General features: G+C 43.2%; 1 protein-coding gene across 1 annotated transcript in view; it reads right to left on the reverse strand.

Annotated features, from left to right (window-relative positions):
- Positions 1 to 19,912, reverse strand: part of LOC134455278 (mannose-binding protein C-like) — an 83,828-nt gene that overhangs the window by 11,394 nt on the left and 52,522 nt on the right. The window contains exon 2 of the mRNA XM_063206298.1: positions 7,813 to 7,992. Coding sequence (XP_063062368.1) covers positions 7,813 to 7,992 — 180 coding nt within the window. The remainder of the gene's footprint in view (positions 1 to 7,812; positions 7,993 to 19,912) is intronic.

Consider the following 19,912-nt stretch of genomic DNA (forward strand, 5'->3'; position numbering starts at 1 on the left):
TGCGGTGGGACGGTACCATGCTCAGGGTACCTCAGTCATGGAGGAGGATGGGGGAGAGCACTGGTTGATTACTCCCCCCACCAACCTGGCGGGTCGGGAGTCGAACCGGCAACCTCTGGGATGCAAGTCTGACGCCCTAACCGCTCACCCATGACTGCCCTATATTGTGAGCACAAGACAGTTTATTATGTATTTGTTTAGAACAACATGCATACATAGTACAGTTGTATGTGGGAAAAGTCTTTTCTGGTGGGTCTGAGTGCAATTGTTCTTTGGAAAGATGCAGATTTTTCTGGCAGCCTGTTGGGTAAAGAGAAGAACTCAGCATCCTTACAGTCTGTTTGAGACTCTGGTGGTGCCAGAAGAGAAGCTTGTGGAGTGGCTTGCATCACTATTGTGATCACTTTGTGGGTGGTGTATCCAAACCCATTCAATATGGTTGTGGCGAAGGGGAGTAGAGTTGCCCAGCCGAGAATCGAACCCAGACCTTCTGGGGTAGTAAACTGGGGCCATGACCGCTACACCAAAGAGCCAAGCCCGTTGGTGTGACAGTCAGAACACACTCACAACCCTAGTGATGGTCACTCCATCACAATGGTAACCAAGCTAAATCATACCCTGTGCCACCAATGCAAAAAAGTGGGATCAAGTACAATTTCCTAAATAGGCGTGAATTTCCTTTCAACTCCATTCATTCTCCTTGTCTCCTGAAGGGCATGCCTGCCATAGGATTGCAGCTTAGAACCTCATATCACATGGATTCTGGAAGAAATCCATGAACCATCTCTACAATATCAATTGTCTCCAGTGTGTTGTGCAGGGACAGATGCACAAATGATCTTGTTTGCATTTAATGGTTTATCTTAGAAATGTGGTCATGATGGCGAAGCATTTGCCTCGACTGTTCAGGAAGTTGAGACACTTCTTGACATGCCGTGTTGGTCCAGAATAGGTCATCATTGATGTCCAAACCTAGCCAGGCCATGCCCTCCTGATGACGCAACACCTTCAGCATTGCTTCTAGTCAGGCCAAGAGCAATACACATATCATTTCTGAGCTCCGGAAAAACCGGGCACTCCTCCCGGTTGTTGGGAAGCATGCAACCATTAGCAAACCAAGGGGGTGGGTCGACCATGCCGTTTGGGAAATATTGATCGTTATGCTCTTGGTCAGACCAAGTCTTGAAGAGATTTGAATGATAATCAGGCCAAACCCAAATCTCATCTTTGTGCTGCTCAAATGGTCTACCTCTTTCCTGTACTGTGCCTTGTCCCTCTTGATCGTCTGTGAACTTAACAAGATTGGAGTGGTACTGTAGGTTGACGTCCAGTCATTTATTAGTAGGGTGAAAAGCAGAAGGCTGAGCATGATTGTGCAAACAGTGACTCAGTCTTGACAAGGTGGTGCTCCTGCTCTGCCTGTATCCCAGGGCAAGCAAGGGGCATGGACCCGGTGGGAGTACTGCATCCATAGGGTAATTTATTGGTTGGACATCTTGCAAGGCCACTCCACTTGCGCCGTTTGGATAGCTACAGCAGCTCCTTTTACTTTGTGATCCCTGGCTCCATCCACTCTAAAACCAGCCGGGCCTTCTCTTGCTTGTATCCAAGTCCTACAGACTTAACTGGAAGATGAAGCAGATTCTTGCCAAAGAGTTATACGTGCATTGGTAGCATCATAGCTTGAGTGCCTTTCACTGGAAGTATGACATAACTAGCAATTCAAAGTACTTCATAATGATGGCCACAGGTCACATTCATTTCAGCAGGATGTGGAATCATGTTCAGGCATCATGTTTAGTCAGCTACTATGATTTTGCAGTTACTATGATGCTGCACAATATTTCAAGATCAAGTCAATCTGGTCAAGCTGCTCATCTGTGCCATTTCAGCACTGCCCAAATTTTGGAAACGCAATGCACTTTGCTTGACAATTACTCAATGTCTGTAGTGAGCAGTCTGTTTTGGTTGTGACAGACACCATTAAGAACATGGCTCACACTTCAGCTTGGCCAGAGTCACAATGGAAGTCATGGATGAATTTCCTGTTTGATGTTGTATTATATTTAAATTAAAAAATGAACACATTTTGTTCCAAATTCAAATTCTTCAGCACAACTGAAGAGGTCAGAGTTTAATATTATTGGGATCCGTATGATGTGGATAATTCTAAGTTAATCCCCAAAATGTTATTTCAATTTTACTTGGTCAAAACAAATATGAACCATCACCTTTCCTGGTCATTTCAAGGTCTTTATAAGGCTACAGTCATCGGGCCTACATACAGTATAAATACATAAATAAATATATATATAATAAATAAATAAAATGTAAAAACATACAGATATTTTTTTTAAGTAAAGTGAAAATAATCACAAACAAACAGGATAACAGTACTTAGCCTACATACAGTATGCCAGAGCAGATCTGGCTAATATCACAGTAGGCTGCCATCAATCAAAACAAAATCAAAATGCATTTATAACCATTCACAATATCAGGGAAATATTCTAACAACATTACATGGTCCATATTCCTGGTCATTTCAATGTCATTTTATGGCCACAGTCATCTCTTGTCTATCCATACTGGACACAGTGAAAAGTGAAATTTTAAATCCTTCGTATGGATTCCTTGCTTTTTACCATTGATCATCAGTGACAAAATAAAATAAATATATTTTAAAACATGCAAATGCAAAACATGTAATATTAATGTAAAAAAAAAATCATAATTGAAATAAAAAACCTAAAATGCACACAAAGAAGAGGTTAGCGGTATTTAGCCTAACCGCTAGGCCAAATTTGTCTAATATTACAGTACCATACAGTTGTAAATTGATTTTTAACTGCAAACTGCACTAATAATCATATATATATCAAGGACATAGTCTAAATACAACATTACAAGGTTGAAACATGCATCAAACACCACTATTCCTGGTCATTTGAATGCAATTTTAAGGCCAGAGTCAATTTAAGGGCCCTGCGGCGGCCATCTTGAAAATGAGGCCTTTCCTGAAGTCAGATTTTGGCAGATTTTTAGTATGTTGTTAAGTACATCTGATAGTACTGTAAACCACTGAGAAACCTTTTGTTAGAATTTTTTTGGGGTTAGGTGTATTTTTCTCATAAATGCACTCGCCTACATGCGCACCCATGGCCGTCTTCGTGCGCTACAGTAATACGATCAGCGAGGAAAGTTCTAAATCTTACACGCTTACTGTAGCTATTGGGCGTGACTCAAGTGAATTTGGAAGATCGTCAGACTTATATACCCATCCTGTTTGAAATACATCACGGTGGGCAGTGAAGTCTAATCCTTTCCATAATACAGGGGCAGCAGAATCTCTACAAGCAAACATTATAATTATAGTATTGTGTTTTAAGTGAAATCCTGACGTTCATTTTAGGCATATTTAGTTAATGTCTGTCAGAGAATGTTTCAAATAGATTGATTTGTGAAGATGCTAAACTGTTTAAAGCATGATGGGTAGACGGGTCGAGAGAATTCGAGACCTCTTCCGGCTGCCTGGGTTGGTTCCAGAACAATGATCCATCCATTCTGGCAGATTAAACATATTGCTTTATTTTCTGTTGCTTTTAATTGTTTGTCGATATAAAAATGTTAACAGTCAGGGGATAAACATGTCATCTTGTATGCCTAATGTAAGCTATTTCACGCCGAACGTTTTTTGTCCTCTGCGCTTGCTCTTGTACACAATCAGTAACCATAGAAACATGTTTGGATTGACCCTATGGCATACAGGGCTTTTGCCCAATGGACTGTTGATGAGTCGTGCTGCCTCGTGCTGCTAAAGCAGACCTCTTCGAGATAGCAGATATTGATAAAGCTTGTTTTCTGTTAGGGTAAAAAAAAAAACCCTCATAGATAACTAAAATTCCGTTGAAGGCTTCATTGTTACTCTAAATATATGTTGGAGTCTTGACTAAAAATGCCCGGTTGGAGTTTTCAGAACAGTGCAGTGTCTATGCAGACGGTTCCGAAGTTGAAGTAGTTCTATCACAGAGTCAGACTACGCGTGAAGCTGTATAATTATGTTGCTCATTATTTCACAAGTTATGGAAGTTATCGAAGGATCTAAGCCTACTTTTCACTACAAGCTAGGACTTCTTACACACAAAGGATAGCAGTTGGAAAGTTTAGCCGACTACAAAATGGTAAGTCACTGTCATCCTGCTAATCCCATGTGTAGCACCACCGTGTGCTGTTTATTTGATATTTCTCTACTATGCTCTATGGGTCTTTAGTGATGGTATGACCAAGTTGAGCCTTTGCATATCCATGCTTGTTGTGCGCTGTTGGATGGTTTTGCCATTGTAGGCTATATGCGGCTCTGGCTGCTAACATTGTTGGGTTTAGTTGTGACTGAGTTTGTGACCTGGTTTGAACATTGCTCGCATGAAGTGCGTGGTATGAACGCTGTGTTGCAAGTGACTGAACGCCAGTCTGAATTCACTGTGGGCGCTCGCGTTGCTGCTGCTGTTATTGTTTTCAATTGAGTTCCTCTTTGGACGTCTGTATTAGGCTACTGCACAATGCTGCTATGCTTCATAAAAATGTATTTGAAGACATACAACTTTCACATGCATGGTTTCATTTTAGTAACTGACTGTATACTGCCGTGCAATACTAGAACGCAGTAACTGAAAATGGTCGAAAAATTTTTTATATCGGAAATCGGTTCTAAACTACCTCATTTGTCTTGTGTCCAAAAATGGTGGTCCAACACCGTCCCGTTTTGGAGAAAACTCATTTTGAAAGTGCAAAAATGACCCAAAAAAGGTTAAACAAAAACGCAGTAAATCTGCGAGTTACTGCTGCACGTTCCAATGGGACTGGTTTGGGAGTAGACAGTAATACAAGCTAAGAACGCAGTAACTCCTGCAGTAACTCCATTTTGTGGTAGTAATACCAGCCAAGAACGCAGTAACTTTTGTGGCAAAAAGACACATAAATGTTGTTTTTTTGGGGGGGGGGTTTGTGTGCATTAAATTTCTATCCTAAACAAGCATTACCAGGAAGTGTCACCACCAATTTACCGACAACACAGTTGTCGCGCCATATGGAAAACTTTGAAGCCTTTTTTCTCAGTTTGCCGTTTTCAGAGTTACTGCGTTCTAAGATTGTAGCAGTATAGTCCGTGACTGCAGATTTAGCTTTAGTGGCATGCTCAAGGAAAATCTTGATCTTCTAGCTTGACAGCTGTGTGTAGGCTATATTCATTTTAAACACGGTCACCTTTAGTCATAATGCCGTCTAGAAAAAGGCACCGGCAAACGTGATCTGGGCTTTGCGTTCAATTTATAGGCCCTTCACCATGTAAAGCAATTCCATTTTCAATCTCAATTCAAATGTAGGCGATTTTATTGTAAAATAGCCTATTGATTTGACAACCACAACGGAAATAAATAAGCTTCGAATACATTTATTATGTATCCTACTCATTCAAATAAAGTCACCAACTCATGAACCGGTTATGTTGTTGGAAAGCAAGGCATGGCAAACAAACGGGACTTTCTGTGGGTCGCGACCCCCAGTTGGGAACCGTGAGCACCCACGGGACAAAACAAAAGTCGGCGCCTATGGTAGTAATATAGGCCTAACATTTCTAACTAATTTAAAACCCATTGTTAATGTTTTATTCATAATCAGTTCATTATTTACTAAGTTTTATCCATATATATGATGTGTCTTACTCATATACAAACTTCTAAATGTCTTGCTCATAATTAGATCCTTATTTACTAAGTGTTACTAATACTTAACAAGTGCTTTACAAACTGCTTTATAACACTATTTACACAATATTTATTACTCATATACAAACATGTGTCTTGCTCATAATTAGTTCAATATTAGTAAGTGTTACTACTACTTTATAAACGACTGTTATTCTAAGTGTTGACAATTTCACATACAATTAAATGAGATTTGTCACAAGAGATGTCATTCCAAAATCCAGAGTGAGCCACTACAACACAATCCTCCACTCCCCCATTATTTGGTTCACCGTCCGTCACCCCATTTAGTGAAGGTTAAAGGCCTATCATTTAGGTCTACAAATTGCCCTTCGTGCCTCCTGTCTGTAGCTCCGATGAATGGGTGAGAGGAAGGGTAGTCGTCATGCACCTTTGTGAGTGCTTGGTTTTCCGCCTCTGTTCTTGGCAGGATGAGTGTGGCTCCAAAACTGGAGCAGAGTCGGACGCCCTCATCAAGGGAAGCTGGCTGGCCATCAGTCATGTAGTACTTCTGCCCAACCCGTCTGAAGGTGCGGAACCTCAATGCTTCGAGAAATTATATTTAAACATCAATTTAATTTATTACATTGAGACACAACTGTTGAACCCCTGGATGATGTTCAATAGCTTATCAACTGACAAGTCTAGTTGTCAAATCATTGGATAAATGACCACTTCATATTCTATATAGCATCAAATACCGTAGAAGTGTAAGTAAAAATCAATTTGTTTTTGTAGTTTATAATTAAGAAATAATATCCAAAATACAAATAGGAGATAGAGGGATAATTAAAAATTCATGGAGCCTTGGGGAAACAGTTTCCCACCTCTCTACCATTTCCATGAATTTGTTCTGCTCTTACTGTTGGCCATTTCCTTTTGGGAATGGTATGATCATCACTAGGGTTATGGGCTCTACATAGGATGCCAACAAACCTGAGTCTGGTGTGGCGGTCTGATCACCTTGGTTGAGTATTTCAGTTACTTTATTGAACCCAAAGGAACTTGAAGTCTACATACTATATAATACACATTACAAGACAGTTGGAACACAACATAGGCCTACTGACAGACAGACTGCTGTGACATTACACCTCATTTTTGTGACGGGTTGATTTCCATCTCACCTGATTCTAGCTGAGAGAGACTTCTTCTAAGGCTTAGCACTTCAGATTGCAGAGATATAATGATGGTATCATTCTCCAACAGTCCTGTATAAATAATTTAAGTGAAAGTGAAAGCCCATTGGGAAACTCCAACTCCCATTGTCATTGTGACACAGCACTCCACAGCACACAAGTGAACACTGCACACTGCACACAACGAAATTGCATTTATGCCTCACCCATGCAAGGGGGCAGCCCTCAGTGGCACCCCATGGGGAGCAGTGCGGTGGGACGGTACCATGCTCAGGGTACCTCAGTCATGGAGGAGGATGGGGGAGAGCACTGGTTGATTACTCCCCCCACCAACCTGGCGGGTCGGGAGTCGAACCGGCAACCTCTGGGATGCAAGTCTGACGCCCTAACCGCTCACCCATGACTGAAATGTACAGTATTGTAAAGACATATACAGTGTATAATTAAATAAAATACTTAATGATATATTTATATTTTACCTGCTATTCCAGGGTCGCCTCTGTCTCCCTTTGGCCCTGGTGGCCCTGCAGGCCCATTTGGACCCATTTGTCCTGGAGAGCCTTGGATTCCGGTTCCTTCGGACAGAAGAACATTGGCTGCAGTGATGAGGGTTGAGGGCCAAGTTTTTGTTTAATTGCTTAGACCCAAATGCCCCCCAAACTCCGTGCACAAACCCAACTACTGCTTACACAAAATGCAAAACAGGTTCTCACCCCACCAAAATGTGTAATATTTAATAAAACAGTTTTCAATACTTTTAGCACGCATTTCAAAAGCATGCATATGTTTCAAACATTTCCAATGATATTTAAACGTGTGTATAAAGGCGGAGATTTAGTGATAGGTTTCGCTAACTTGAGCATCAGGGTTTACGCACACACACACACACACACACACACACAGGCACCCACCAGGCTCTCCTTTATGCCCCTTGGCACCAGGAGCTCCGTCGTGTCCATCTTTCCCATCTCTGCCATCTCTGCCAGGGAGGCCGTTGTGCCCTGGTGTGCCCGGGATGCCAGCCAGAGCAGGGCAGCTCAGAAGAGGAGGGTCCTCGGTCTGAAGCTCCACAGCCTTAAAGACGCATATCGCTAGGAGAGCAGAAAAGCACAGTTTGAGTGAGGCCATGGTGCCCATATCAAACCTGAGGAGACTGTCAAGTACTTATAGAGGGACTCATGTAATAATTAACAACACAGGAATGGGCCAAATTGTGTTACCACCTCCACTGTCCTCTTTTGCCCTTTAACAATGATTGCCATTTACTAAATCGTTACTATTGTTCTGGCTTGTATCTGTAATGTGGGAACCCTGTCGTAAACTGTTGCATTTATCTGATTTCTTCTTTTATGGTGGTTGTTGACCTGCAATTGTGGCATTCAGGATGGCCGTGCACGCCCAACTGATAAGTTAACGAATTTTATAGAGGTACAATAGGCGAGAGATTCCCAACCAGGGGTACATATTTAAGACAAGATAAGATAAGATAGGATAAGATTCACTTTTTTGTCTGTTTGCACAGAAATTTGTCTTGCATGACACTTCTCCACAATCCACAACGCACATTAAAACACACACAAAACACAATATGGCCTAGAGCAGTGGTTCCCAACCTATGGGTCGGGATCCAACTTATGGGTCACCAAAGATTCACAGAGGGTAGCGGAGCTCTCTTGATTTTAAGGAGTTTAATTTTAAATATATATAGCCCATGTTGAATAAATGACAAAACATTTCACTAATATATGCATAGACGCAACAAAATGTAAGTGCTACATTAAACATTTATTCTATAATTGACCAAAGACGAATAGAGGAATAAAATAACTAAAATGAGTTTTCGCAGGAAACAGACGGCATCTTGTGACTCCCTCTCGTGTGGGCGCTCGCGCGGTTGGGTCATCAAAGCTTACAATAGTAAATACATGGGTCCCTGAAGAAAAAGGTTGGGAACCACCTTGTGTGTGTGTGTGTGTGTGTGTGTGTGTGTGTGTGTGTGTGTGTGTGTGTGTGTGTGTGTGTGTGTGTGTGTGTGTGTGTGTGTGTGTGTGTGTGTGTGTTTGTGTGTGTGTGTGTGTGTGTGTGTGTCGCCATTGTTATTATGGAAACAAAAATGGCGTTGACAAGTACCAGGCCAGAGAGCTTCCTAAAAGACCAGACCTGTATGTGGAGGTCACATCACAGACAACCTGCCGTTAGATTATGCCATGGCTTCCCCAAACGCCACATTTTAAAATATTATTGTCAAGATGGAGCAAGTGCACTCCCTAGTGGTGTTTCACCCTATCAGCAGACTGAGGCCACTGTAGCTGCAGAAGGAAAAGGCATGCAGCAAATGTCAGTGGAGACAGCATTACATCTGCTGGTGCAACGTTTCTCTCTCTCTCTCTCTCTCTCTCTCTCTCTCTCTCTCTCTCTCTCTCTCTCTCTCTCACACACACACACACACACACACACACAGGCACGCGCGCACACACACAGGCACGCAGGCACGCAGGCATACACCTTAGGAGACACGTGTCCATCATGTTTCTACTCAACACAGAAACCCACATTTGCAAAAAGTAAGGTGTGCTATTTAAGAAGAAAATATACAACCACATTATACCACTTCAGACAAGTTTCTATGAAGAGAACAGTTCAAATTTACCCGAAATAGTCAAGCAGAGATAATCAGTTGTTGGGAGAAATATCCTCAAAACATTTTCAGAAACTGGCCATGGCTGACTTTTAATTAAATAGCCGTGGTGTAGGCTATCTAAAGTATTGTATTGACATGACAATAGTGAGACGAGAGAGCATAACAGGACATCTGTTATCTTGGCCTAATTGACCAAGGGGAAACTATACATTTGAGGCAGTGTTTTGTTGGTGTTGCTGTTTTTCTTTTTCTTTCTTTGCAGCTGTGTGTGTGTGTGTGTGGGGGGGGGGTATTTTTGTAGTAGGCCTACATGATTTTATTACATGCTGAAAGAAAACCAGCAAGCAAGTTCATAAGAGGATTTATGAAGAACTAAGCAATCAGATATATTTCACACACCCAAACACTCACACAAGCGCACACATGCCCACACACAACCCACAGATACAATCACACTTGCACGCACACATGCATATACAGTATATGCAGGTACACACACATACACATGCAAGCACATTCAAGCATGCGCACACACACACAAACACACACACAAACACACACACACACACACACACACACACACACACACACACACACACACACACACACACACACACACACACACACACACACACACACACACACACACACACACACACACACACACACAAAGAATGTTTCTGTGGATGGGTTAAGAGCAGATTTTTTTTTTAATACTAAAAGTTTGAAGCTGAAGTAGAAACTGCTAAAATACAACTGGCTCAAATATAAATTAGCACTCAGCAGAATCCAGAATCGATAATGTGTGTGTGTGCGTGTGCGTGCGTGCGCTTGTGTATGTGTGTGTGTGTGTGTGTCTGTATCTGTGTCTGTGTGTCTGTGTCTGTATCTGTGTTTGTCAGGTAGTCAGACAGCCATAATGGGTGCCTTTATCGCACTCCAAGCTCCAAACGGTGAAAGAGCGCGCGCACACACACACACACACACACACACACACGCACGCACGCACGCGCGCACACGGACACACACACACACACACACACGTGAAAAAATATGTAAATGTTTAAGAAACATGGTTTCCCCCCATACAGACAATATTTATGTGGGTGCTTGAAAGTGTTGAAGTGTAGTTGAAGTAGAATTGTTAAGAAAGAGAACATTTGAAAAGGGTGAACACACCCAATATTCCACCAGCCTGACACACAACGAAATTTCATTTATGCCTCACCCGTGCAAGGGGACAGCCCCCAATGGCGCCCGTAAGGGAGCAGTGCGGCAGGACGGTGCCACCATGCTCATGGTACCGCAGTCATGGAGGAGGATGGGGGCGAGATGGGGGAGAGCACTGGTTAATTAGCCCCCACACCACCACCACCACCAATCTGACGGCTCGCGAGTCGAACCAGCAACCTTTGGGCTACTCGTCTGACGCCCTAACCGCTTACCCATGACTGCCCTAAAAAGGATAATTTATGTAAGAGAATAATAGGTAAAATAGGCATGCACACACAGGCAGCCAGTCTCACAGCTCACAGCTCACAGCCATTTGGCATTATACGCAGGCTACATGCTCAGCCATCTGCATGAATCCGAGACACAAGTGTGAAATGGATTCCAGAATCTTGTGAGGAAGTATTCACACCTTTACATTTTCTTTCCAATATCTAAGGACATGGACATCTTTTTTGGAGAACCAATTCTGCATCAGTTGTGGAGTTGGTTTCTAAATGTGTTTGTGTGTGTGTGAGAGAGTATTCATTCTCTCTCTCTCTCTCTCTCTCTCTCTCTCTCTCTCTCTCTCTCTCTCTCTCTCTCTCTCTCTCTCTCTCTCTCTCTCTCTCTCTCTCTGCATGTGTGTGTCTGTGTCTCTGTCTGTGTTTGTGTCTGTGTCTCTGTGTGTGAGTGTCTGTGTGTCTGTGACTATTCTATTCATGTGCATATCTGTGTGTAGGGTATGTGTGTACTAGTGTGCATTTGTGCGTGAGGTGGAATTGCCATCCTGGACAAATGTGAATGCCACTAACCTACATGCTTGTGTGCATAGCAGTAATGTTGTCGCTCTCTCTCTCATCATCGCCACCACAATTATACTCCACTCAGCTAAATTGGGGTCTTTCAGTCAAACGACGCCATTATTGAATAGGCCAGTGCAAGGGCAATTAGCTTCATGCTAATGTCCGGGTTTCCAGGGTCTAGACAGCCATTAAACACCGGCAGAGATTTGTCTGCGAGTCTTAAAATTGCCGTTCTCTGTGCATTCGCAAGAGGAAAATCACCACCTCTGTAAATATGTTGACTTGGGGAAGTTTAATTGCAAGCAGTTTATGTCTGGAGATGATGGTTGTTGTTTCAGTGTTTTCAACACTAGGTAGCAGTCTTTGACCACTGGAGTGAGATGGCCCCGCTGTTGGTGTGTGTGTGTGTGTGTGTGTGTGTGTGTGTGTGTGTGTGTGTGTGTGTGTGTCTGTGTCTGTGTGTGTGTGTGCATGCTTTTGTCTGTGTGTGTTTGTGTCTGTGTTTGTGCGTGTGTGCGTGTGTGTGTGTGTGTGTGTGTGTGTGTGTGTGTGTGTGTGTGTGTGTGTGTGTGTGTGTGTGTGTGTGTGTGTGTGTGTGTGTGTGTGTGTGTGTGTGTGTGCGCGTGCGTGTGTGTGGGTGGGTGTGTTTGTGTGTGTGTATACACGCACATGAAAGTGTGTGTGTGTTGCTGTCAGAATCCTTCGCTGCAGTGCTCTCCGAAAAGAGACACACATTTCGACAGCGCTGAGCATGAATAGCCTCATTTACAAGTGAACAACAAGGCCATCTCGGCTGATGACTTTCTTCTTCCTGCTTTGTCTTCTCCCTAATTATTTGCCCCCAAACAACTCTTACTCGTACTCTTCTTCAGTTGCTCTGCATTGAAGAAGTATAGCCCAGCTTCGCTCCAACTTTCTGAAAGCCGGATTGGGAAACTCCTACTCCCATTGTCATTGTGACACAGCACTCAAGTGTTCACTGCACACTGCACACAACTAAATTGCATGTATGCCTCACCTGTGCAAGGGGGCAGTCCCCAATGGCGCCCCATGGGAACAGTGCGGCGGTATGGCACCATGCTCAGGGGACCTCAGTCATGGAGGAGGATGGGGGAGAGCACTGGTTAATTACTTCCCCCACCAACCTGGCGGGTCGGGAGTCGAACCGGCAACCTTTGGGCTACAAGTCTGACGCCCTAACCACTTACCCATGACTCACTTCTCCATAGCAATTTCATAATCTCCTTGTCTCACGTACATAGAGGGAGTTTGAGGCTCTCCCAAATGTTGTGCAGTCACCTTCATCAGCATCAAATTAATGTGTAAATTGTCCTAGTTAATCTGCAATGCTGTCATCTGATGGGAACAGCTGGCCAGGTACCTGGATGATGATGATGTTGTTGTTCAGACTGCTGTTCTTCACGTTTGCATGGTATGTGTTTAGACTAGGCTGCATTTGCACAGGTGCAGTCTGCAATGGGGAGAAGGTGGGCGGGTGTACACAGTGAACGTTGCTGTGTTATTTTAACACTGTTCTGCGGACACATGGTCCCATTCGAAATAGTATTAACACCTCTTTGAGTGTTTTTTAAGTGTGGAATTAACTCTTATCTAGAGTATTGTTTTACAATGCTTATTGATTCAACAGTCATTGCACGCTTGCATTTAAAGACTATGTGTAATAGGAACCTATAGGCCTAACCACAATATTGTTGAATTTACACAGCAAGATTTGTATTGGGAGGTTCGTGGGAGTGGAAGTTTAAGAGTACCACTTTCATGTGGAAACCCTTGGGGGATGATTTTGTATTTTCATACTGTAGCAATACTCTGAAAGGAACTTTCTGCCATGATTTGTATTTTGATATTGGGTGGGGACATTTTCCTCTCCACCGTTCAATATTTGATTTCTTATATCGGATTTATATTGTTACATCGACCATGACAAAGAAACTTCATCTTCCATTGTGACAGAAAATACTGTATTCCCTACTTATACATATCAGATCTGTCCTGAAAGCAAACAAATTTATGTATTTCAGCTCATCTCATACCACTCCTCAATTGCCACTCCTGGAGACAACAAATGACTTCTGCACATAACATGGATCCCATGGATTTTGGGCCATGTAATTGGCAATTATTTTGGTTTAACCAAATGGCAGGCGCAGGCGTCATCCGATAACTGTATTGGCTCCAACTAAATCTGGAACGTCGCCTGTTTCGTATGGCACTGTCTCCACTATATTGTTAGTACACGTGTTTACCCAGACTAGTTGCCAGTAGTCCTCTTACGCAAATGGCCCCTCGCAAATGGCCGCTCATATTATTATGCTGCTTATCCGCAGCGGACAATCTGACATTAACTTCCTTTGCTCTGCTGCGGTTGGGAAAGGGCACCACATACACGTACGCTTATGCAGTGTTGTTTCTGTAAGGGATAACATTACCGTCTAATTAACGCTGAGTGCCCAGTCATCTGAGATGAACCCTAAAATGCTCTGGCAATAAAAGCTCGATATTATTTCTTGGCATCACCGGTACACGACTACTATTCCTAGATGGTGATAGTCTGGGATGGGGTAAAAGTAGTCTAATATGAAAACATGAACCAGCCTTATCTGCGCCAACAAGTCGCAATGTAGTAAAATATTTTTTTTTTGGCAGAATATGAAGTAATTTGGAAAAGATTTATGAGGCGAGTTTCCATTCCATTTGTTCTTTGTGTATGAGACGGGCAATATTGATCATCACAGAACTGAACTTCTTTCATCAGGGAATTCAAGAGCCAAACCTTTCCTATCAAACTTGCACACTAATAATTAGCCTACAAGGAAACCTGACATTGTGGACAGGTGTTACTTTTATTATGTTTGGAAAAGGCTCTTAAAACTACACATAAAATGAAAAGGTAATTCATTTGACAATGTTGTACAGTTTCTTAATAGCATAGGTCCACCTGATACACAATCTCTACACCATACTGAATAACTGTCAACTTTTAATGCTAGGCTGAGCTTTTCAGTTGAAAGGCATTTGCCATTTAAGAGCACAGTCTTACCCCTACTAATTGCATGCTAATGTGGAAGCGGAAGGCTGGATGTCTTGCCACAGTCAACCCTTCACACATGCACACACTCAGGGAAGCCGACAGGGGGGACAAAGGGGTCAGTTGCCCTGGGCCCAGAGACTTGAGGGGCCTAGGAATGGTTCCTCATTACATAGTAGCCTATGTATTGGATGACGGGGCCCTCTCAGATGACTTTGTCCTGGGCCAAGCCTGTCAGCCTGCCAAGCTGTCAGCGCCAGTCCTGCGCGCACATACGCACACATACACACACGCATGCATGAACACTTCTGTCTTTCTTTCTTTCTTTCTTTCTTTCTTTCTTTCTTTCTTTCTTTCTTTCTTTCTTTCTTTCTTTCTTTCTTTCACACACACTAACACACACACACACACACACACACACACACACACACACACACACACACACACACACACACACACACACACACACACACACACACACACACACACACACACACACACACACACACACACACACATACACACACTCCCTTCCTCCCCCTCAGGGAGGCGTAATCCTGTGTAGTTGAAGGACGGCGGTCTATGGTTTCCTCCACCTGCGGTCCGCTTATAGCCGACAGGGAGCCGGCCAGGCGGGGTCTTACCTTCCGCTGTCGATATATACGCCTCGTAACCGCCACTCAGCTATCGCTCAGATGCACACACATACACACTACACACAAACACACGCACACACACACACACACACACACACACACACACACACACACACACACACACACACACACACACACACACACACACACACACACACACACACACACACACACACACACACACACACACACACACACACACTCCTCTCCTCTCCTCTCCATGCTGCCAGTGCATTATTTATGTGCCACACTCTTTCTGGATGATGGCTTTTCATTCAGCTTCAAACACAAACGTGCCAGGGATGGGATATCACACTGGCTGAAGTTTTATAAAAGAGAAAAGAAATAAAAATAAAGGGTGAAACAAAAATATGAGAGAGAGAGAGAGAGAGAGAGAGAGAGAGAGAGAGAGAGAGAGAGAGAGAGAGAGAGAGAGAGAGAGAGAGAGAGAGAGAGAGAGAGAGTACACGTTTTGTAGAAATTGGTTCTTTACAATGGTCATCAGCTAGAAATGGTGTGAAGTCCATCACATCCTTTTTTCTGACCAACAAATGTAGAAACAACAGAACTGTGTGTGAAAGAGAGAGTGAGTATGTTGGAGAGAGAGCGAGAGAGAGAGAGAGAGAGAGAGAGAGAGAGAGAGAGAGAGAGAGAGAGAGAGAGAGAGAGAGAGAGAGAGACTGAGTGAGAGAGAGAGAGGTGTGGGGGGGGTCTTAAGCCATTCTCCACTCTTATTTCTCACACTAAGACGCTAATTGCTTTGAATGCCTATAATGGTCCAGTTGTGTTTTGTTTCTCTCAAACCCTTGATGCCGGTGGAGAATAAAGGACAGCTCATAGCACATCAGAGAATGGCTGCAAAGGAGAGGGGCAGCGATGGAGTGTGTTTGGCTTGCGTCACATTTATATACATGCCGATAGTATAATTGCTTCACATTAGCCTGGCTATCGCCAGACTCCATCACGAGTGAGATATATTCTAGTCTGGAAATGGTCTCATAGGAATTCCCAGGCAAGTGTCAGGTACAATACGTAGAGATGGTGTGCTTGGCTGGCTTCAAGATTATACATGGCAATGGTATGTTTGGCTTGCTTCACATATACATAAAAAGTGTGTGTTTGGCTGGCTTGAAAGATGACAATTTTGTATTTGGCTTGTTTCACGTTTATAGTATACAGCGATGGTGTGTTTGGCTTACTTCGAGATTCGACACACGTTAGTAAAGATTCCAATCGGCAATTTGATTCCTTGCTGTTGTGGCATGTCGTGTTTAACATTAAAGTAGCATGCATATTTAATAGGGCAACGAGGTGGGACAGAGACGGGGGAAGGGGGACGGGGGTAGGATGTAGGGTGGGACAGGCCCCACGTGCGATCGACTGGCCCTCTCTATTTTTAGAGATTGCTGGCAGATGGCATAGGTAGGGACCAACCGGAGAGAGAGAGAGAGAGAGAGAGAGAGAGAGAGAGAGAGAGAGAGAGAGAGAGAGAGAGAGAGAGAGAGAGAGAGAGAGAGAGAGAGAGAGATAGCGAGAAGAAAAACAGACTGCATGACCTTAATATGTCTCCAGGATTGCTGGTGGCTCCATCCGTCCAAAGACTCTGTCACCATCAGCACTTCTGTGCTACCGGAGAGAGAGAACGAGAGAGAGAGAGAGAGAGAGAGAGAGAGAGAGAGAGAGAGAGAGAGAGAGAGAGAGAGAGAGAGAGAGAGAGAGAGAGAGAGAGAAGAGAGAGTCAGAGTCCTTTCTGTCCTTTAAAGCCAGTTCGGGGTCAGGACCTAGCGATGGTGCAAAAAGGCTAAATGTGTTAGCAGAGACGGAGTAAAGGGGTTGGAAGGACATGGTGGTTGAAAATACAGGCTTTTGAGAGAAAGGCAGAGGGTGAAGCACTCCAGTTTTCTGTGAACGCACAAAGAAAATGATGATAGTTGGGATGGAAAATGGGCTTCTCTCAGCATAGCCCAAACTGACCTTGAAAGCACACAAAGTGCTTTGTTTCTTTTCTAGGATTTAGTGTTGCTCACAGCTATGAAAACTGTCTTTTCCAGTTATTAACAGATGGCTATGGCATATTCAGGCCCGGATTAAGATGGCCTGGGGCCCCTAGGTTTCAAGACAAATTTACATAGACAGAGTCACAATTACGAGCTATGAATTTAGGATAACCAACTGTACTCAACATGACAGATGATTTTCTTGTCACAATTCTGCCATTTTTCACTTTTGAGCAATCAGGGCCCCCCTGGCAGGTGGGGCCCCTAGGCTGCTGCCATATCTAGCCTGTGCATTAATCCGGCCCTGGGCATATTGGTGAAGGAGCTGGGCTCTGGCTTTGGCACTGGCTCAAACTGCCAAGGCACTGCACTCTTACGATACTATACAATACAGTGGGACTTAATTGACAGTTTTCACTGCAATTCAATTTGCGTTTTCCCATGAGTAAGACTAGTTTAAGACTGGATGTACAGTACACAAAACCTCAACAAAACTATAGCATGTGTGTCATGTATGTGGAGCATAAAGCTTGGGCCCTGGCACAAGCTGATAAGGCACTGCACTCTTACGCAGGGTTGGACTGGGATGAAAAAGCAGGCCGGGCATTTTCAGTCAAGGCTGACCGGTTAAGCATTGAGAGAGACAATGAAGCCTGTGAGAACAGTGGACGTAATCTACTACGAGTTATTTTGACCACAGCAGCCAAAATTAATTTTTAAATCCGACTAAGACTGGTAATCTGTAGCGACATGAGGATTGATACCACTACATTGAGGGGAGGAACGGGCCGAAATCATCAACAGTCCACCGGGCAAATGCCCTGTATGCCTTATGGCCAATCCAGCCATGGTCTTACGATACGATACAAAAGGACTATTGTCAGTTTTCACTGAAATTCATTTTGTTCATTTCTGGGTCACTTGTCCCTGGCCCAGGGAGAGAGGGGCCCCAGAATTGTGTCCTCATTACATTGTATGCATTGGATTTGGGGCCCTGTCAGATGTCTTTGTCCCGGGCTCAACCAAAGCTGTCAGCGGCCCTGCCCACACATCTCCCGATCCATAGCCTTCCACCTCCTAACACCAGTGTAGGCTATCCACAGGTCTGACAATCCATACTCTCCCACCTACCGGCAAAGCCACATCAATCCATGAGCACAGATTAAAATTGTTTAAAATGAGAGGAAGGATTAGAAATCCATGGGTTTAAAAAGTGAAATAGGCCTCTGACATTTTTACAAATCAGTGCCCATGATCTATAAACCTCTCTGCTCTACTGTGGATATGGATTTCTCTCATCTTGGGAAAAAAAGAGAAAAGTTTTGCCAAATGACCCTGGAAAGACCGTGCGGACAGAAGAGAATGAATTATTCTGGCATTTTTTGCTCATATTTCTGCACTTGTGCTCCACAGTGGCTGAGCTGGATGATACCTTAGACTATGTGGATGCCTTATAAAAAGACCTGTGTTATAGGTATATCTGGTTTACATTTCCTGATGTAATGAAGGAAGCGAGGTACTTACGATCCCCACCCTGAATACAACATGCGGTTTCCTCTTCTACTGCTTTTAGGCTATATTTTAACATTATTTCCTTCAGGGACCATGTTGGAAGACAAATGTGTTTTTCACCTTCACATGTTATCAATTAGGTCATCTTTTGCCTTTCTCTATGTCTATAAATAAATTGAACAAAACACAATGCATCCCAGGTAAGACGAAGACCTAGGTAGAGGTCATTTAGGTGAGGTTTTACATTAACAAAACTTTGGAAATAAGCAGCCGGAGGCTTTATCAAGGCATGCGATATGAAAAGGAAAGGCAGCGTAGCCTCTCTCTTGGGAAAACTCTTAAAGTCATGTTTAGTATATTAATCAAATCAATGCATTTAATTACATTTAGTTGATCTGGAGCACAGTTGTTTTTGGTTGTGGAACTCAACTTCCCTTCCACTGCAAAAAGTTGACTCGATGCAAGTGTCAACAGCACTGCTGTCTCAGTCAAAAGGAAACATTTTTTGAAGGATTAAATATCCTTCTGTCTGACTGTATCTCAGACATTATTAACCCCTTACCGTCACCTTGCTGCCCTCGGAAAATCAATACCAGAACAAAGTCTTGGCTTCCAGCCTGAAGCGGAAAAAGAACCCATTTCAAGACCTGACCCCATGCCTCTTGAACAGTCACTTCCGACAGCATTTATAGCACTCCTGTTTTTTGGGGACTGTCATAGAGTTTTTTTTGGAAAATGTTGTGCACTAAGAGAAAAGTGAAAAATGGACAGCAACCAGTCTCTTATTTTATTCAGCTGTGACATAAAACAGTTCATCATCTAATAGTATATCTGGAGATACTCATGGCAGCGTTGTAGTGATTAAAATGTCTTCTCATAAAGCACAATAGGAAATTTAATCAGCTCTCCTGTTTTTTTTTATCCCTCACCCATCTCTCCTCGGTGTCGTATAACTCTGTATTGATTAAATAGACTCACAAACAGCCCAAGACATGATTGGTCTCCCGAAAACAATAATAGAATACCATTATTAAAACAATTGCATAAAAAGCAATTTATATGTAAATTGCAAACAATCAAGCGGACTGAAATCACAACAAAATTACATTAAAAAACACAGGGAGAGAGTATGCGAATAGTG

Source organism: Engraulis encrasicolus, chromosome 9, assembly GCF_034702125.1.
Source record: "Engraulis encrasicolus isolate BLACKSEA-1 chromosome 9, IST_EnEncr_1.0, whole genome shotgun sequence".
NCBI classification, from domain to species: Eukaryota; Metazoa; Chordata; class Actinopteri; order Clupeiformes; family Engraulidae; genus Engraulis; species Engraulis encrasicolus.